The 21,851-nt window shown below is 38.6% G+C and overlaps 1 protein-coding gene across 2 annotated transcripts; it reads right to left on the reverse strand.

The window, feature by feature from the left end:
* Positions 1-101: 101 nt before the first annotated feature.
* On the reverse strand, positions 102-21,500 carry srpk1a (SRSF protein kinase 1a). 2 transcript variants are annotated; one of them, XM_084721218.1, is made up of 17 exons: positions 21,393-21,500; positions 20,663-20,717; positions 13,544-13,671; positions 13,147-13,255; positions 12,906-12,993; positions 11,556-11,643; positions 10,989-11,095; positions 9,241-9,406; positions 9,116-9,141; positions 8,764-8,986; positions 8,227-8,613; positions 7,458-7,558; positions 7,062-7,169; positions 6,839-6,908; positions 4,490-4,582; positions 2,409-2,501; positions 102-1,538 (listed from the first exon to the last, which is right to left on the reverse strand). In XM_084721218.1, the coding sequence occupies exons 1-17, from the start codon at positions 21,403-21,405 to the stop codon at positions 1,354-1,356; spliced, it is 2,040 nt and encodes a 679-aa protein (XP_084577344.1). In that variant the 5' UTR covers positions 21,406-21,500; the 3' UTR covers positions 102-1,353. The 2 variants fall into 2 exon arrangements, with proteins under 2 accessions (XP_084577344.1, XP_084577345.1); XM_084721219.1 differs by lacking the exon at positions 2,409-2,501 and having other exon boundaries at positions 8,227-8,609; positions 8,751-8,986; positions 21,393-21,498.
* Between the last annotated feature and the right edge of the window lie 351 nt (positions 21,501-21,851).

Here is a 21,851-nt window from a genome sequence, read left to right on the forward strand (position 1 = left end):
CAGCAGTCCTTTACTGTTTCACAAAGTTTCACAGAGTTTTAAATCTTAACTTCAAGTCAAGAAGCGTAATAAACTCAGAGAAACAAGACTGACACAGTCACTTTGTGTTGTATGAACATCTGTTTTATTGTATGGTGTGTTGTACAGTTTTGTAAATTGACAGCTCACATTAAGTCTATGTATTTGAATCTGATACTGATGTGATTTTTTTTTTTTTTTTTTTTTTTTTTTTTTACCTAGGCCTCAGCAGATACATGGGTTACTTTGATATGATCAATTTGGGACACCATTACATAACATCAGATCTCACCATTTCTATGGTAAAACTGTGACATTATTATTGAACAGTTGGCCATACATACAACTGAGCTCAAACACATCTTCCATACGCTTTATTAAAACACAGCTACCCAGCTAAATAATTTTAGCTAAGATATAAGATTTGTTAAAAACTGTACATAACTGTAATATACATAAAGGCAAACTCTTTGGTACAGATATATACAGTTTATTTTCACTTTTTTTCCTTTAAATTGGGCTTATTCACGTGTCGTTTTGTTGAAACCTTTTAAAACACTATATTCCTGAATTGTAATAGGTGTATGAGAATACCAGCCTCCCGTGACAATGAAAGATCTCATTTATTACAATTAACTAACCACACTAACTATCAGGTGACAACGGATTTGTTATGGCTAAATAATATGACCTACATTATCAGACAGTGGATGTCTCAGTAAGAAACTACAGAGTCTGTCTGGAGAAATGCTATTACCACAGTCAGTGTAAATGTCAGCCCAGTGTGCAACTTCCTAAGCCTACTTTACAAATACAAAATATATACCTTACATGTGTAATAGAAGATAAAGTAATCCTTAAAAAAAACAACACAGCACTAATGAAAATGTACGCGAAAAGAAGTGAGAGCGAGTCCTTTTTTAAAGGGGACAAAAATGACCAATAAAGGCTACATATCCTTGATTTGTTTGGGTTTTAGTGCAGGAGTGTAACAAACAAGGATGAGTCACTAGCAGTACAATAACAGGTTTGCTTAGATGGGTGGGTGAACGAAGCACAGCAGTTGGAGCCAACATGACCACAAAGTAATATAATCCACCAGATTCCCGACGTCATCACAGCGAGAGAAGAACCAACAAATACAAAGCAAACATACACAGAAGTATTAGTTCAATAACAGGAACATAGGAAATCCCAAAACAACAAAACAAAACAAAAAAAAAAATAAGGAGAAATAATAAATATTCATCTGATATGCCCAAACTGGAAAGTGATCTGTTGCAGTCTCTGGAGAGAGTTGGGAGGGAAGGGAGGTGCAATGGTCGGAGGTCTCCACTAGAGGGCGAGCCAGGGGTGGCGCAGGCACTCTGCAGCCGTGGCTCTCTTCTCAGGGATCAGCTCCAGCATGGGGATCAGGAAGTCGGCAAAGCACTCAGCCTCTTCACGGGGCCACTCATACTTGTCGATCAGCACCTCCAGCAGGCCCCACGGCTTCAGCTTAGTGATGTGTTTCAAATCACCTATAGACAGAAAATAGTGTTAGAGAGACAAGCAGGAAGAGAGCACAGCAATGTCCCAGGAGGTACAAATTTACCACCATGTAGTTAAAACTGTGAAAATGTTTTCAACTATCTACATCTGACATACATCAATACTTTACTACCTTCATTACTGTAAATGTTTCTCCAAAATAAGAACTTCTTTTGGATTATAATGTCTAATTTTATTTTTAAATGTATACATTTAAAAAAAAAAAAGATTTTACATTTTTAACATGTACACAAAAATAGTTAAGATTAAGTGTGGACTAGGAGAAGTTGAGAATGAATCACATTTTCTTCTGTATTGTCCTTTTTACGATGAGTTAACCAGTTACCATTATTAACAGAATGGAATGTTTTTTTAACTTTAACGTTTAGAAGTTGGCTTTCTTTCTAAAGCTTGGAAAAAATGTCAGGATAGGATAGGACAGGATTTGTTTGTTTACTTGTAATTTATGTTGCTACACTCATTTCTAGTTGTTTTCTCTAAATAACGGTGTCTTGTAAGCCCATTCAGGCTGGGCACATAGTGCATGACACAATAACAGAAATTAAATCAAGAATCAAAATGAAATATAAAGAGTTGAAAGGCATGATCTTGACAGACAGAAAACCTCTTATCATGACATTCAACAACAGTTGAGACTAGACTGTTAATTGTACAGTTTCTTTGTTTTTGTTTTTATTTTGTTTGTTATAAATCTTAAAATAGGGCATTTCAGACAAACATGGATAGATGATGTATGTGTACAATATTTTAAACTTACTTTAGGATAAAGTGTTTGCTAAATGTCAATAAAGAAAATATTAAAAAGAATTAATCGTGACACTGACACTTCTTTGTTTTACCTTTCTTGGTGAAAAAATCCTTGGAATATTTGCCAGTCATTATAAGTTTGCGTGGGACGCTCCCCAGCAGCTCAATGATCAGCGCTATATGGTCTGCGCGGCAAAGGTTTGCAAGAGGAGAGTGGAAGACAGACAAGACAAACAACATGTTGGTCAGACAGTGTCCCAGTCACGGGCCCACTCTGGGTGTGGGTGGAGGGCTGAGGAAGAGAGAGGGGTCAGGCTGACAGCACACACACTCAGGTCAGACTGCTGCAGAGTTTGTGGTCCACTGACCTACAGTTACATTACACATGGTCACCAGACATTCTGAGAGCTCTAAAACTCTTAAATGTTTTCCAGCTTTGTGCAAAGAAACAATAGCTTCAGCTTTGTCATTGTAGTCAATGAGACATCGGATGAGATACCAACAAAACTCCCATACTGCCAATCACAAGTTCACACAACAACTAGGGCAGAATAAGAAGAGGAGGATGAGTAAATAAATCTGTAAGATCTGTAAAAAGCCTTTTATTGATATATTACAATCAAATGCCAATATACTTCAGTCTCACATTCAGTTTTAGTAGTGTTTTATTACACTTTATCACCTATCACTAAAAGTATTACATTTATCTTAAATTCAGTGATCTTTGGCATATGAATAAAATTAAATCAGAACTGTTTATCACGTTTATATATGTGCTGTTTAAACCTGCTGAAGCCATTTATACAGCAGCTTCATCCTCATTTTCACAAGAACATTCTTGGGTGTGAACTAGGGCTGCACACTTAATTGCAATATCATCGAAACTGCAGTATTGCCAAGTGCAATAGTCAAATCGAAGAACCAAAATTTGTTTACAGTAAAAATGAAAACTGACGCAAAAATTATCATTCCCTCTAATCGTATCGCAATCTCAGTTAAAATAATCACAACATGACTTTTGAACCATATCACGTCCTAGTATAAACAGAGAGATCTTGACATTTTCCTCACAGTTTTTTCACCGAACTGAAGAAAAACGCCACCCTTAAGAATCACAAAGATAACTTAATCAAGACTCATTATCATAGTGCATGGCAGCAGGGTGGTTGTTCTGCAGAAGTGCTCCTGAACATAACACTGAATGCCTATTAGCTCTAGAGGTTCTCAAACTATTTTGGGCCAGGAATCTCTTATGGATGAGTTATTTTTCCAAGGCTCTTCTATAATTATACCATTGCTGGAGATATTTATTAAAGGGTTAGTCCATGATTTTTTTGGGTTTAGGGGTATTTTTTGAGGTTTTTATATTATTCTGTAGCTTCCCAGTGGTATTCCTTGTGTATTCAAATCTTTATTAAAGTATGCATGCTTTAGCATCAAAATGCCATTTTCCCAAGCCCTTCTAAAACTTACTTTGGTTCATGTTGGAAAATATGTTGTGACCAAAGATGTTGCTACATATAAACGTAGGTTGGGGGATACCAAATTTTAACATTAAGAAAATTAAATTACATATTACAACACGATTAGTCACTTTCGAGGAAGAAGCTGTTCAGATCTGGTGATAACGTAGCGTTTCCTGCATGTCCAACCCCAACGTGTAACATTAGACAGCCAATCAACAGGATTATTGGATCCTGGTATAAACATTCTGCATGATTAATGCCTCACCGACACTGATGAGATTTACTCCTCAGAAATCGAAATTTTGCATGACAAGTCATTTTTCGATACTCTATAGTATTGAAGTAATTTATCAGTCTGTTCCATAAAAGTATCCACGTTCGGTACCAAGCCCTACTCTTGACTGTTGAAATGTCTTGAGAATTTCCCCTACAGGGATTAATATAGTATCAAGAGTCAAGCCAAGTCCTCTGACTACATCTAAGGAGATATTCAATGTATCTCAGCCAGGCAATCTTTGGCAGAACAACTAACACTTTAATCAATGTCTGATGGCTCTGTTCAAAGAACCATACTGTACATGTATTCATTATTTTGGCCTGAATGCAGCAACAGCTTTGGTAGACCTGTATGTGCTGACAGCACCCTTCCCCACTTCACCCCCCATCCACTGATTCCAGAGCGAGCCACAGACAGAGGGGTGGCATACCTCTCTTGGTGAAGTATTCCTGTGAGTATTTCCCACTCAGAGCATAGTGACGAGGGATTTTACCAAGCAACTCAATCATGAGAGCAAGATGGTCTGGAAATGAGGCACATCAGAGGAGGAGAGGAGAAGATAGAAAGTTGGAGGGTAACAGAGATGGAGGACATGGGAGAGAGATGGCAAACAGTCATATGGAACATGATGATGGATGATGACAGCCTTGTATGACAAGAAGCACATGTATGGGCAGCCTGCATCATTTCTTCACATCAAACGCTATTAAAAACATTTGAACACATGTAGGCCGTTCACTTTCAACATAGGAAATCAAACCATGAAGCTTGAATCAGATTGGAAATAAGGCTTCAAGCACAGCCAACAAAGCCATTAGCCACTAACATTTGCACAGCAGATTGTGATATAGGATGAGTGATTAGTTAAAATAAGAAAGGCCAGCCACACAACAGAGAACGCTCTGGAAGAATATGAAGCAACAGCCTCATGAGTTCATGTAATGTAGGTTAAAAAGCTGATTCACAGCTGCAGGGCATGTGCCAATAAACTGAAGGTTAAATCTAAGCAAATACCTGACATGCTGCAACACAAATCAAGTCTGTGCAGAAACTTCAAGCTAAGCAGTGAGTCAACATGAACATACAGAAAGCATAAGGAGGAGAACAAGGAAACATGGAGGAGGAGATGATGAAAAGATGAGCAAGGGGGGAGAGAGAGAGCGATGGCCCCGCCTCCAGTGCTGCATAAGTGTGGTTTGAGGTGTTAGAGGAAATAAACACAGGAATGTTGGTACTCATCATCACGTGATTCACATCTTAATTTCCTCTAAATTTGACACCATTTCAAATCACTGTAATGGAGTACCTCATTTAAGTGTTAATATTGTGACAACTTAAGCAAAGTGCACTGCAACTTATTGTGCATACGACACAATAAGCTGGAGTGAAAGTCACAACATGCCATGATTACTGTGAAACTCTTGTAATATTTTAAATCATTCATAATGACAATAAAACACCAATGAGTGTCAATTTAACTAGCAAACATTGCGAAGTGTTTCACGGTAGCAAGAGCTGATTTAAGTTACCAGTACTAAGGCTTTGTTCAGACTGCAGGCAAATCAGATTTGTTTCTCAAATCAGATCTTTAGGACAGACTGTTCTGGCCACTCTGTTATTAGCAAGTGATAAGGTCAGATTTGTATGTTGAGACATTACCAAGCTATGTGCAGGGGTTGCGATGGTAACAACATAGGTGTCAGTAACTACATATGCTGTTGACGAGGCTTTCCAACACAAAAATATGAGAAATGGAGAGAACTTGTACAAAAAAATCATCCCAAAGTGTCTGCAGACCATTTATGTCAGTGTCTGTGCACTGACTGTTCTCTTTGTCCTGCATACTTGCATGTGTTGCATTGCAAGTGATGCAAAAAACACTTTGAAAAATGGTAGGGTGCTTGGACAAATTTATCAGCTATTGGCTGAGTGCATTGCCAATTTTTTGCGGGGCAATTTCTGTCATTTTATTCTGCCAATCTAATCTGTGACAGCTGCTGCTAAGTGATACACACTCATTCAGCAGCACAGTACACACCCACTGAGCTGGAGGACAAATGAGGGGAAAACAGACAGACTATTTTCATTCTAACAGTGAATTAAGAATTTACTTTGACTAAACCAGAGTCTGTGATTATTGGATTGTTTTGGGTGCATTTTATTTTGTTTTTCTACTTTGAATGAAGTGTTTTTATGATGAGTTAACATGGCATCTTAATTCAGTAAAAGGTGTAAAGTTATATTTTTCTGTATTTTTCTGTTTCATAAGCAAAAAAAGGTGTAAGAATGTTTCCTTTCTTAGCAGTTTGTGAGTTTATTTTGTTTACTGGATGAAGCAAACATAACATGGTTAATTTGCCTCTCTCACACATCTCCCAGCTAAGACATGGGAGGACGGAAAGAGGGACAAATATATCAGCAATCACCAGTTGATGAGCTTATAGTGGCCAGTTTGAAATCAGATTTGCATGGCATTGGAATCACATTTCAGATGACCCTGAATATGGCTAGGATCCAACTCCCAAATGTCACATTTCATGTGTTTTTTTTTTGTTTTTGTTTTTGTTGTATTTTTGCTATCCAGACTTTCTAAAATGAATATGGATAGATCAACCTGGATATGCCAAAAAATGGATTTGGGCTGGCAGTCTGAACAAGGCCTAAATGCCTCTTACCAGTATAGCATACATTTCAAAAATATTACTAAATATAGCAGCTGCTATGCAGTTATAACTGGATAAAACAAAGAATTGACAGGAAGAGGAAGTCCCAGCAATACCTTCATCCCTGGAATAATCTTCCCCAGAATGTGGTTCAAACAAGTAGTCCCCTGTGGCAAGCTCAAAGGCCTGCAGAGACAACATAATCATCACAAACACAGGAAGAGACACTATGTAGAGGGACACATTTACTCCCTCCCATCACTTCCTACACTCTCAAACTGAAGTCTTTTCAAGATAAATTGATTTTATCTTTGGTTTTGAAACAGTATAATCTCTCACCATGCAGGCTGTGCTCCATATATCAGCTGGTGTGCTGTATCCAGCTCCAATAAGCACCTCTAAGGACCGGTACTGCCGTGTCTGGATGTCTTCTGTAAAGTGCTTGTGCTGAGATAGAGGAGAAGAAACATGATTCAACAACATGTTTAAATAACAATTCCTGCAGACTGTGTCCTGTAATGATGGAAGGAATATCTTCAAGAATTATAAAAGTCTGTCGACTCCATTCTATCTCAAAACTCACAATTCAGCAATACAATACAATACAATACAATACAAATGGCTGGACCATTACAGTATTTCTATTTTGGTAGCTTGATGACACTGGATGTGTTCCTAGCTATAAGGCTTCATCCCTAATCAGGAAATCCCTCAGGTCATTAGTAGGCTACTCACCACCCAGCAGGCATTTCCCAAGTCTGCAATCTTGACCTTGATCTGGTCTGCATTGAGTGGCTCAAGGGGGTTAACTAACAGGGATCCTGCTGTTAGCTTACCTACATCAGAACAAAGAGATAAGGATGGACTAAATATCTAATAAAAGAAGAGGGTAATGATCAGTATAAAGTCCACAAGCCTGAGCCTTTATTAAACTTCCACAGCAGCCCAGCCAGAGCTCACAGCTTCACTGTCTACTAATTTATTTTACCTTGTAAAGCACTTAATTTATATAGTGCTTTTCAAAACAAATTTATTAAGTTTGTTGCTGTAGTTACTCATGGAAAAGAGGCTGTGCCAATGACAGTGTGGGATGCAAATATCGATGGCGTAGTCCTTGGCTGAGCTGTAACTTAACTTCTCGTTCATGAGCAGATGCATGCTTTCTTCTGCACTATGATGTGGCTGGCAGGTACAGTTTGGTAGAAAGAAAATAGTTCCTACATGAAACTGTTCACTTCTTTGGGTCATAATTTCTGGAAAGAGATGGTGCTTTTGAGTTTTTCAAATGTGTTTTTGGTGCTTTGAACACCACAAGCCAAGTGCCATTTAGTTGTGTTATATTTGAGAGAAGGCAGACATCTCTACAGCTGATATCTCCAAAACTCAGCAACTCACATCAAAACAATCTAAATAGAAACATAGCATTACAGGTAAGAGGAAAAATATGTATTGATATAGAGGTGACATGTCCTTGTAATAGATGCACTAATGTTGGCTGACTGACCATTTCTCAGGCTTTCCTCGGTTGTATATTGACAGTGAGACGGGTCCTCTCCCTCCTCCTGCAGAATGCTTTGCTGCAGCTCTTCCTCCTCTAGTCTAGCAGAGAGGTGTCTCTCAGTGACTCCGCTGCTGTGACCAGACCTGCCTTCTGTCTCAGTGTCCAGCTCCTTCACACCTACAGAGTCCACACCATTGCAGACAGGGTGAACAGGAGACTCGTGTTGCTCCTCCTGACTGGCACATTTCTCCGTGGACTCTGCGTTGCCATTGTGTTGGTCTTCATCCCTCCACTGGGACTGCCTCTGGTCCACCTCCACATGGCCATTACAGTTCACCTCTAACAGCCCCTCTGGTCCCACCCTCATGAGATCTGCATTCACACTGCTCTCTGAAAGAATGAGGAAAAGACAGATGACAATTATTTTCAATTGAGTCATACCAGTGAGTTTATTACTGTCTTACAAACATGACAGAACTTTAACCAACTGCAATAAACATTTAAAAAGCACATATTATTCCTGTGACGCTGGCTTCTTACCTGTTTCCTCATTCCCTAGCTCCTGAAGAGACACCTGTCTGAGAGGAGCACAGGCCCGTCCCTTTGGAGACTGTGGGTCCTCATCCTCATAATCTTCCTCCTCTCGTGTTTCTGTGGTCTTTTCCATCTCCTCCAAGTCCATAATGCACTTCTCCAGCAGCTCAGCCTGACGCTTCTGCTTCTTTTTTAACTTCTTCTTCTTGTTCTTTGACATTTTTACGGTCTGTCAGAGACGAGAAGAAGTAAAACAATTGCACTCAGACATTGTTGTATATTTGTTGGACTGCTTTAAATGTGTGTCATACTGAAGAATGATGTCTCATGCAAAAAGGAAATGATAAAAGAGTTGTACCTGTTTTGGAGCAGGTGCTGTGCTTACTGAAAAGAGAATATTAAATGAGTACAAACTGTGGTCAAACTATACTCATAAATGTACATATAATTGCGTATATGTCTATGCGAGTGTGTCTGACATACTTGCTGAACCAGAGGGGGGAGGAGCACCAGCCCTCTGCCACTCTGTGGCTTCAGCTGCGAGCTTGCGGACATAAGGCTCATCAACACTCATCAGGATATTCTCTGGTTTGATGTCTGTGTGGATGATCTGACACTTTGTGTGCAGGTAGTCCAGGCCTTGGAGTACCTGGGAAATGATTGAATGGAGAATGACTGTGCAGGTTCGAAAATTCTGTCTGTATATTTGAACTTAACACTAGCTTCAGTACATGGGGAGCACACTCTACCAACTCTGCTACCAGGCCACCCCATTTTAGCATTTTTTAAGTTATCCAATGTAAAATGAAATAAACAGAGCAGTACTTAGTGCCAGTGTATATACAATTTATTGCAATGGAATTTCTCAGTTATCAAATCAGTTATTTGTTATAATGACAAAAGCCTCCTTAGTTGACAAAACACACTTATGTTTTTCTCACTCCATCTGCCATAAAATCATGAGCAGAGTTCCCACTAGAGATCATTTTCCAGGACTTTTCCAGCGATTATTTGGCTGGTATGACAGACAGATGATCGCACCATACACTAATAAGTTTCTCTCTGTGGAGGTCTGATTTAAAAGACATGCAGTCTTTGGCTTTAAATTATCTATGAAATCATTTCTAACATGCCTATAAATTATGACACAGAAAAGATCACAGAAAAGTGGAAACTCTCTGATACTAATACTAGCATCTCCCCTTACTGTTCCTTAAAGTAGACTACAATTTTGACTACAACCAAATCTAGACTAAACTTAACTTCCCTGAAAGAACGATTCTATGTTATAGACAATGGTGCTCAGAAAATTAACTGCCACTGACACTTACCAGTTACAAGGCTATCACACCACTGTGAGCTGCCACAACAGTGATTGAACATTCATACATACACATTTCCACTTTTTTTTTACTCACATACAGTTAAGCTGCATTCATTGCTTTGACCATGGCTTCTAATTCATTATTATCCAACCTGCTCAACAATGTCCAATGGACCTTTGAAACCAGCTCCTGCCAACAGTTGAATCACAAACTTTAAACCTTTGCAGGCAAAACAAGCTAGGAAGCACATCAACTTTAGCAAGTGAACCACAAATACTAACCGATTTAACCATTTAAAAACACGTTTGAAAGAAAATATGATCTATAAATCTAATGAAACTACCAGTTACAAGCCAGTACTGACTAATATTTACATTTTAAGGATAATGTAACTAACATCATATTATTTTATTTTGGCCACTTAAGTTGTAATGTCATCCAACCTGATTTGGGTATGTTCACAGCGTTTCCACAACATAGCTGAGAGCAGCTTATACAAAATACCCTTGTCCGTAAACTATGGATTGAACATAAATGTCATCCTGAAAATAACTTAGTCCTTTCAGATGGCAAAGTTATCTCAGCTGAAGGAGAATAGGAGAATGCTGATGAATACTTCTGCAGGACATTTTAATTGTTTCTGTTATTTTCCATGTGTTTCACATGACTGGAAAATAGGTCAAATGTTTTTTCCAGGTTTTCCAGGACATGTGGGGACCCTGATGAGGCATGTTTTACTTGCTCGCTGTTTATATATTCGTTCAGTCATCACAAAACACTCCACCCTGACTGGTTTCCACCTGCCTGGAGGACACCTGGCTCTTGTTAACTATTGGAAGCTACAACTGAATGTTGATCACAGGTCACAAATAAACAAAAGGCGTAACAATGAAGGTCTTATGTTACCTGTCTTACGATGCTCTTCACACATGGCAGGGGCAGCCCTTGGTAATTGGACTTTATTATCCACTTTAATAAGTGATGTCCCAAAACCTCAAACACCATGCAAACATCTGAAGATTACAGTAGTTAAGATATTAACAATGTTAACAAGGAAAGCTGAAAACCAATTAGAAGAAAACAATTTATTAAGTGCATGAGGAGGAGCCTTATTTATTCTGAAAAGAGGGCAGATCATAGGAGTGCAAACACCACAGTGTTGTTAGGGAGTCTCATATTACAGCTACAGCAATCCCTGTGGCATTCAGAGGATCTTACTCAGCCAAAGTGTTGTCATAGGTGGACACACAAGGTTCCATTTAGTACACCCATCACCTGTTGTTTACTTTGTTACAGGCATAGTGTTTTCCAGCTAAATTTGACACCAGAGGAAAGAATGGTCCTTTGCATGACTACGTATTTTTCTGAGACTTTGCATGCTTCAGTCTTTCCAGGAGATAGCAATTAAACAGATCAGATCAGCATCATGAAAAAGGCCAGGAAGTGTTAGCAATATTTGTCTGTGAAGGATACGAGTCCCATTAACACCAGAGATCTTGAAGTCATCTAGCAGCTGGACCACCTTTTCCCGGTTGGGATCATTGGGGTCTGAGTTTCTTACCTGGAGAAAAAGAAAAGGAACAAGACAATCTAAACATTTAAGATTTATAGTTGCCAATGTCAGACTGGACCAATAGTACTGTATGTGTAGCATCACACTACGTAACATCTGTAATGGTTTGCACTGTAAATAAGGCCATGTTGTTATGTGTGATATGTGTTAACATGAATTATGATCCAAGTGTTTTCACTCTGTCATCAGCACATATGTGTGTTCATTTTTACTGTTTCCCAATTCATGCAATTCCAACTCACACCTGCTTGTCAGTTTGACTATTCTGGAACTATGTTAGCGCTACCCCTTGGAGTTTTGGGAAGGTGCTGAAAAAGTAAGTTTCCAGCCCTGCAATACAAATGTCATGCATCTTCCTGTAAAAAAATAGCCTAAATTTTCGCAGTCAGCATCATCTTTTATGAATGTTAACATGTTTCTCTCATCCTAAATGAGAGCAAATCTAATCTAACGCCATTACTGGCTAGTGCTGAATATATATTATGTCATAATATACAGAATAATGCAGTTGAATGATACTGCTTCTAACATACTGTATCCCGCTCTCCCCCTTACGTACCAGCCACATTTTGAAATCTACAGCATAACCCAATGTATTTTTTATTTCATTAATTAACTGAAGAGGTCACTCAATAGAGTGCAGATCTCTGCCAGGCAACCCTAAAGAAATATTTGGATGTATCCCCTTTGTAATCACCAACATTAAATGTCATTCAATTACAATTTAATTATTTTTTCTAAGTAACTGTAAAGGATTACAGCCGCATTCATTTTGTAATTTAGTTACATGTAACTAGCTACATGCAAGTAGTTAATCTCCAGCACTGCAAGTATCCTAGGTCCTGCAAGTATGCTGCTTCTGTCCATGCCAGTGGGGGGCATTAAAAAAGGTTTTTAAAAGAATTTTGGACTACAGAGGTTCTTCAGCACACAGTCATGAGCGTAAACACAAGAAAAGTGGCTGATCTGTCCAGTGGTATTCAAGATTAGCTGTGGACAAGCTTCAGGTCAGTTGTTCAGGCATGTACACGATCGCACAAAAAAAAAAAAATCCATCTAAAACAACATGTTAGTAGCTAGGATAACAATGTATAGTATTTGTAATGTACATGGAATAAGGAAATTATACTTGACTTTTCCTTATTTTCATATTAGCATTATATATTGGCCAACAGCTCTCCTGCTCTCTAAATATCGGCCATTGCAAAACCCCATATTGGTCACCACTAGCAATTAACAACACTACTTACAGATCTGAGGAGTTTGATCTCATCCACCGCCGTCTCAGTGTAGTGCTCTGCACTCTTCACCACTTTCATTGCAACAAACCTCTTCACCCTGCAACCACAAAGCAAGAAACGTTCACTAACAGGAAGTATTGTACAATGTCCTGCCACAACAGACTTGCAGTCAGCTGCTACTGAACCTGAATCCACCTACAGGTTCAAAACAAAAACAACAGAGCAGTAAGAATAACCAGTTTTCTCTTACTGGATGTCCCAGGCAAGCCATACTGTAGAGAAGTGTCCCCAGCCCAGTTTCCGGATTACATGGTATTTTCCATTGTAAAGGTCTCCTACTTTCACATGGTGGTAGCCACCTAGATGAGAAGAAAATACATGTTGATTATAAAGATTACCTACCAATGAAAAAACAGTCAGCCATAATTGATTACAACCTAACTAACGCAATACTCTACTTAATGTAACTGTCATATAAACATCTTCATCAGTTTATCTCAGCTAAATTAAGGCAATAAATTGGTATAACTCATTAATTTAATTCAAACCATAAAGACTTTAATCAAGTGTTTCAATCTGGTTATTCACAATAACTGGGTTTCAGTGTGCACATAAGCATACTAAGTAAGACAGGATACAGGACTCACCTTTGCAGTAGTCATTAGGGTCCTCCTGCTCCTCATCATCAGAGCCGAGAATCTCTTCAGGTTCCTCTGGTTCCAGAGGTGACGCTTCTTGCTGGGGCTGCTGTCGAGCTCTGGGATTAACTGGCTGCCTGATGGACAAACACATGGACCGGCCATTGGACACTTCATTAGGAACAAAGTTACTGACATTAACTTTCACAGCACCTCTTAGCAATAACCTGTCTTTTATTTATTAATTTGCATTCCTATTGACAAATGTTGCTTTGGTAACAGAAATTTTCTACATCTTCTGCAGACCTGGTGAAAAGTTAATCTTCATTAGCCTCCACCCTTTAAACTGAACCACACCCAAATCCTGCTTAATGAATTACAGGTAACTGTTGCAAAGACAAAACAATAGAGCTGTAGTTGGCATCATTCTCTCAGGACAGTGATACTGGCCAGACTCCAGACCTTAAACATGTGACAGGTTGTTAATTTGAATCATGTCACCTGGGAATTACACTGTAAGCTCTAGTGTGATGTCTTAGTTTGGTCTTGATGTCACCACAGAAACAAAGCAGCATTGTAACTATCTATGTCCTAACCAGTTGAATCAAAGCCAAATTAATGTTAAATACCATTCAGAATGTTATATGAATGTTATAACTGAATGACTTTGAACAACATCCGCTCAAACAAATGGCGTGGATGTTGGTGGATTAGTTTTTAAAAAACAACCAAGCTCATTTCAATTGATCTGTATCTGTTATAAACAAATAAATGCAAACAAATAAACAGCAGCTTACAGCTGACAAAAGAGTGCAACTGAGATACACCTTCAGTCGTTAAAACATTTTTCTGGTGGACCACACCTTTAAAATACTGCTGATTATTGAAAACTGCATTTGAACTTCCATATTTTGTTCATGCTGGCAGTGAAGAGAGGCTGTCAAGCTCTTGTCCAAACCTTCCTGTCACAACAGATCCACACTGGCACTCCTCCTTCTACAGATTGCACACACTTTAAGACATAACACAAAATATGGGAAAAGAAAAGATCTAAAGAAATCTGTGCTGCAGGTTATAGTTTCTTAATGCAATGTCTGAACCCAAACGGCTCTGTCAATTTCAACACAGTCCTATTTTAGGTTTGCGTCCACTGTGTAACTGTATTATTAAGAAAAATATACAACACTGCTGAATCAGGACTTCAGTACTTGGTAGATACTCATTAACAAAATTATAGGATCAGGGTCAAGAAAATTACAGCTGCATTAAAGAAGAAAATATATTTATCATCATTAAGAAAAAGATTAGGGAATAACCCTGTGTGCCCTGTGTGCTACTGGTGTTCCACAATTACAAAGCTCAATTATTTTGTCATTATGTGGGGTTGTCAATTGGAAAATACAAAGTACATCTACAGCAAGTCTTAGAAGACTGAACAAAAATTAAGATATTAAAGGTGCAGTGTGTACAATTTAGAGGGATCTATTGTCAGAACCGGGCAGAAACGGAGCATAATAATAATAATGATGATGATGATGATGATGATGATGATGATGATGATGATGATGATGATGATAACTTTATTTATATAGCACCTTTAAAAACTGAGTTTACAAAGTGCTTTGACAGACAAAGTAAAAGAGCACAAGAGCAGGATACCAAAGAAGCAAAATAACAACAGAGGGCCAAACAGGAGTAAACTAAGACTGAAGTAAAACAAGACACAAGCAAAGACACTAAAACACAGAAAAACAATAAAACACAGTAAAAAAAAATAAGAGCAGTAAAACTAGAAAAACATGACACTAAGAATAAATTAAAATGAAGAGGGCAGAGATTACAGAGACATAACATGATGTTGTCTCGTAGGGAGTTAACATTTCAGCTATGTAGCTAGGGGCCAGACCCAGGCGGGCTTTAAAGTGATCAGTAAAATCTTAAAATCAATTCTAAAATGTACAAGAAGCCAATAGAGGGAAGCCAGGATTGGGGTGATGTGATGACGTCTGTTATAACCAGCAAGAAGCCTAGCTGCTGTGTACTAGACCAGTTGGAGGCGGGAGAGTGACTTTTGGTGAATACCACACAGGAGTGAATTGCAATAATCGAGTCTGGAGAATATGAATGAGTGGATGACTGTTTCCAGGTCAGAGTGTGGGAGCAGTGGTTTGATTCTTGAAATAGTACATTTCATATTCATGAGTATGGTTTCTTTAGTGTATGCTTTCCTGGAAAACAAAAGAATTGTTGTATTTTTGTTACGTTATAATGAGCCATTTATATTTACAGAGTAGGGCCACCCTGAATACCATTTTTGGGGCTTTAAAGCTTCAGCTTCAACTTCCAAAAGCATTTAAATACTGATATTGATGACAATTACCATGGCATAAGTTGAAGCTGCAAAGTTCCCAGGCATTTGGGTCAGCCCTACTGCAGAGGGAGCAGGTCCTCACTCACAGAGGCTGCCATGATGCTCCACCATGTTTCTATTGTAGCCCTGAACAGACAATCCCAGCATTGGTTCTAGACAACGCCTTTCAGTTGTTTTGCTCATTTCATGTCCACCATAGCTTCTCCTACATGTTTGGAAGGGGAGGGTGAGGCCAGCAGTATTCAGTAGGGCTGAACAATTTGGGAAAATAATCTAATTGCGATTTTTTTTCTTCAATATTGCGAATTAATATGCAATTTTTAAAAAATATTATTTTATCCTCTTTTTTTTCCAACAAAACCTCATGGATTATTTTAATATGGCCAACACAATATTAGATACATTTAGTATAAAATGTCCTTTCCCATGGGCTGGGTGTCTTTGTTAGAATTAAAAGATGTCACAATAAGATGCAAGAGTTGAAATAAATAACACTTATTTAACTGCTCATTACAGAAACATAAGAGCTACAAATCTTTGGCTTTGCCTCAATGTATGTATTAAAAAAAACTCACGGTTCAGATCGTATCACGGTTTTGAGTCACAGATCGGATCATTTTTTGGATCAGCAAAAAAGAAAAAAGTGGTGGGATTAGGGTTAAATTATTTTAAAAATGCACTTGTCTCTGTCTTTGTCTGTCTGTAATTATCACCATAGTTATGTAATGTAATAATAATGATAATAGTAATGATAATGGTAATAATATTAAAAACTTCAAACTTCTACAGTGCTGTATGTACATATATTAGATCATTATACACTGTACAGTATAATACACAACTACGCTCTGTAGTCTGGCTCAATGTCCTGCCTACAGCACAGCACATCTGATTGGTTAGAAGTGATGATCAATCAGCAGACACACTGTGTCACAGACGGGGTGAGACAGAGCTGCACCAGTGAGCAGAGAGGAGCTGTGTAGAAGTTAAGACAGCTGATATCACCAAAGTTTCAATGAACATCACAGTTTTATGATCTGTTTCTTTCGTGATAGCATAGTTACGTCAGTGAAAAAAGTTATGATCTGGATTTCACTCAAGGCGACGTGACGGCCGAACCGTAGAGGGCGATCTGTATGGAACACGAGTCAAGTGCGATCCATTGCACCCTTATTTGTAGTGTTGCCCCGTGAAGTAGCAACAGTAGCACGGCATGTTCTGCACGACACCTCACGCTGTGCAGCATCTGCCTTTTTAAAGCCAAAATAATTCCACACCGCTGATGTGCTGTTCCTCTTTGAGACTTAAGTCTCAGTTTAGGGCTACACGATATTGGAAAAAACTGACATTGCGATTTTTTTTAACCCTGCGATATATATTGCGATATGAAAAAATACAGGAATTTTCACCAAATGACTTGAACAGCACTTTATGTAATGCTGCACAGCTGCCATCTTGTGAACAATTAACCTGCACTGATCTTGCGACTCACTCCATATGCAGGGGTGTGGTCTGCTTTGGCAAACTGATTAGAACCCTTGAAATTAGATGAGAACTCGTTTAGTTCATTTGCGTCCTACATCACAGGGCCTGCAATGTGACTGTTGCGCACACGTATATTGCAATGGCGATGCTCAAACGATATATTGTGCAGCTCTATCTCAGTTGAGTCAGTCATTGCACAACAGGTTAAGGTGCAGCATATAAAGTTGATGCAGTCGAGTGGTCTCTCTCTCTCGCTTGCTCTCTTGCATCACGTGACCACTTTTTTTTTTAACATGGCCACATTGTAATCACACACGTTGCGATTTGAAAATCGCGTTGTATCATATCACAATATAATCGCAAAAGCAATTTATCGTTCAGCCCTAGTATTCAGTTGGTCACAATCTTTAATCTCCCATGCCACTAAATCCAACAGACAGGTTCTTTTAGAAAGCAGTATTAACAATGTTGCTTGATGTTTTGTGGACTGCTACAGGCACAAAAAATATTTGTGTTTAAGTATTTAATGCACTAGAAGAAACTGACAGGTAAATGACCATACATAATTCATTTCTGGCATTGAGCACATGAAAAGACGTCATGTATGAAAGTCTATACATTATAAACATTTGGATTTCTTATCTGTAGTTTCTGTTGTTTTAACTGCAATTGCAGCTAACAATTTATCAAAGCATCCATCCCTGACCGACTGAATGGCATAGACGCATTTTGAATGTGAAATACCTTTCATAAGGGGATATACCAGCTTTATAATAATAATGATCAAGCTCTCATTTTAGGGTAATTTAGCCATACAAATCTTTAAATTGTGAAATGTTTAAATTGACCGAGCACAAACTGACAGCTAATGTGTAGAATCAAAATGGATAGGGCTTTATAGCTCAGGACATCTCAAATCACAGAATATATTCAGTCATTTCATATAAGATTAAAAATCCCACTGGCATAGGAGCCCTTTGTCTGTGAATATGTGTGCTACATCCTATAATCTGTGTTTGCCAACAGTTCAGATGCTACTATTAACTTGAAAGCCAAATGGCCTGATGTTACTTCTTCCAAAGAGGAGATTAAAGCTGCTCATCACCATAGGAGCCAAGAGAGCTGAGATCACATTCAAATAAATTCCTAAACTGGTCTGTAGTGTCTTACAAATGGGCTGCTGGTTTCCACATAATCTGCAACCCACTTATTCATGCTTGACACGGTTTTTTGAAGCGGAGAGGCTTTCCTGCATGTTTGTGCACCAATGACAGAACAAACAGCTGTGATTAATTACTGAATCATATAACTAAATTTTGACTGTCTAATTATGTTTTTCCATTTAAAATGCACTCACTACACTTGCATTACTGCAGTTCTTGTAATTAATTACACAATTGCAGGAAGCAATCAGAACTGATACTAATAATTAATCTTCTCAATTCTCATACTCCGTCACGGCTCTTCATTCAGTATTGAAGAATGAAGACAGGGATGAACCAAAAGCCATTACTTTAATTGTGGAGCCAGACACAACTCCAATTAGTCATCTTTTCATGAAAAATTAAATAAATAAATAAAAATGGCTGCTCAAATTTTAGGTGGGTGCTCCTATTTTTTGTTTGAGCTTTTCACGTTACATGTGAAGGCAGCTGTGTGTCTGATACTGAAGTTGTTCTGATGTACGATTTCAATGAAAGGTTTTCATTAAACTACTCCTGACAACCAACTGAGGGCTGCAGTTCCTACTGTACCGCTAACATGTCCTCAAAATGACAGAGTGTTAATGCTCTTCCATACATATGGTGCTCAGCATGCAAGGATGACTGTGGCATGCAACGGTTCTATTTTAAGTTATATTTAGTGTCTTAGCGTCATACGACTCTTATGCATAATGGACATGCCAGTTTCAGCCATGAAGATAACAGTGTCAGGAGAGGTGAGTATCTGCAATAGTGCTGTTTTCAGTGAAACACCATGCTTCGGTGGGCTGATGTGGGCTTCTTCATTCTCTGGTTTTAAATATAGCACAGGCTGTTATGTAACGCTCCGGAGGATGCCACTGATGGCATGATTAGTAGATTGTTAGGTGCACGAAAACAATCAGTATTGGGGATCAACGTTTGCATAGTCTATTTTGAGCTCTATATGATGCATTATCTTATTGCAGTCATTCATAAACCATTTTGATAGTAGGACATAGTGGTTTATGGTTTATTTCAGGCACTGCATGCTGCACATTCTATACGGATAGCTGACAACTTACATCCTATTAAAATAACCAATGTCCAAATGAATAATGCTTCTGACCTCAATTGAACCTAATGGGAAAAAAGAAAACCATGGCCATCAACCCAGACTGTTTGATCTAATGATTCTTTTGACCAGGGCTGGGCAATAAATTGATTTTATATTGTTATTGTGATATGAAAAGTTCATCTTAGATAATTTTCTGATAATCTTAAAAGATGTATAACAATAAAGTGATGTCATTTGCTGAACTCACAACACTGTTCTAGCTGCTATTATTTGCCTGCTAATGGTATCCTCAAATGTCTTGTTTTGACCACAACCCAAGATATTCAGTTGACTGCCATAGAGGACTAAAGAGACGAGAAGATATGCACATTTAAAAAACAAAAAAATCAGACTTTTGTCCTTTTATCATATTTTAGCAATATTTATTTAGTACGCATTGCACAGTAAATGGTCTCTGTCAGTGTTTTACTATTTCATCAGATGTTACTTGATTAATATTACTGCTGCATTAATGTGTATGGTGCATTTTACTGCAGTAGATTTTTACAGTTACACTAATTTTAACTACTTAATATGCTGTTGGATAGTTTGATCTACAGTAACGGACCATATTCTACCAGATCATCATATATTTACACAATTTGGTCATTTATGGTATATTATTTTAGAGAAAATGTGAATATCCAGGCATCACAGACTAGCCTAAAAATACTGAAATATTATTTATAAGCCCTATCATTTATCAGCCCTACTCTTGACATATGTCCATATCAGTCTTCCACTCCTTTATCTTTGGATCATGCTCAGACCAAAATAAACATATGAGTGCAAGCATGCAGCCAAGGACCTTGTGTCACTCTACCATGTAAACGTCTGGCTCCTGTACAGTACAGACAGCACACAAGTCAGTCACACTGCAACAAACACACACCTCTGACTGGGGACAAAAATGCATGCTTAAGGGGTGCTTTGTACAACATGAAGAGCTTTAACTGGGAGAAAAAAAAACTCACTTTTTGCTGGTCTTCTTTGCTTTCGCCCTCTTTTTCCTCGCCTGGAGTGCCAGAACTGTCAGAAGAAGAAACCAGTGACCAATTATTTTGCCATTGTCTCGGTGCCGTTTGTTGTGTAGCTGACACTCAAGACAAAAAAAGGATGACACTGTCTGAGGCAAAAGGTACAACTAACGTCACCCTACAGCTCAGAAACTCGGTCATTATGCAGTCTATTATATCATATTGATCTAGCAATATCTCAATCACATTAGCAGTGCATGTGTCGGTGTGTCAGACAGCCAGTTTGATATTGGAAGCCATCTAACGTTAAGTTACATCACTAAGCTGCCAGCCTTATAAACCGTTCTCCTGAAAGACTAACCATAGTCAAGCAATTTCGGATACTCGGGTGGCTAGCTGCTCGGGAAATACACTAACTAGCTATTGTTAATGTTGTCTGTGTTTTAACGATAGTTTGTGTGTTAAATCGAAAGAGCTAAACAGCTAAACGCAGCTAGATAATCCTGACATGTCCCATTGAAGCTAAAGCTAATGTCTGGAGAGCTAGCGTAGCTCGCTCCAGCTCAACAGTGCGTGACAGACGCGTTCAATTAAGCCTTCATCTAAATGTGTGCAGCTCGGCTAAACTTTACATTTGTGGCTGCGGAGGAACATCAACTGCACTGTCAACAGACAGGTGGGCTAACATCGCTCATAAAGTGCGCGGTGTGTCGGTGTAAAGATTTACCTTTCCTCTCCATGTTGGCTGGATCCGTAGCCTAGCCGTTAGCTACACCACCAGTGATCGAATGTTCCACGCATGCGCACTGGCTCGTTTTGCTCAAGGGGAGCTTCCCCAGTGATGTCTCCACCTGAGCATCACACAATTTTACTTTTACTACATTGAGACTGCAGACGCACCCGCCCCCCCCCCCCCCCCCCCCCGCCACCCACTCAAAAAAAAACATGAAAGAAGAACAAATGTAATACTGTAATGTAAATCCTTAAGGTTGTTTGTTGTTGTAGTGTCACAGTGAGTAAGTAACAGAATGTTCAAATCAGCTATACCACAATATTTTTGACCAAATACCTAGGTATCAATATTCATCAATATTTCAACATAATAGGGATGACTTGGTGTTTTCACAACATATTAACATGATGAGATGTTTGATAAATAATCATCAGTATTATGGATGTAATGACT

The sequence above is a fragment of the Lutjanus erythropterus genome, chromosome 6 (genome assembly GCF_056507025.1).
Source record: "Lutjanus erythropterus isolate fLutEry1 chromosome 6, fLutEry1.hap2, whole genome shotgun sequence".
Lineage (NCBI taxonomy): Eukaryota > Metazoa > Chordata > Actinopteri > Lutjaniformes > Lutjanidae > Lutjanus > Lutjanus erythropterus.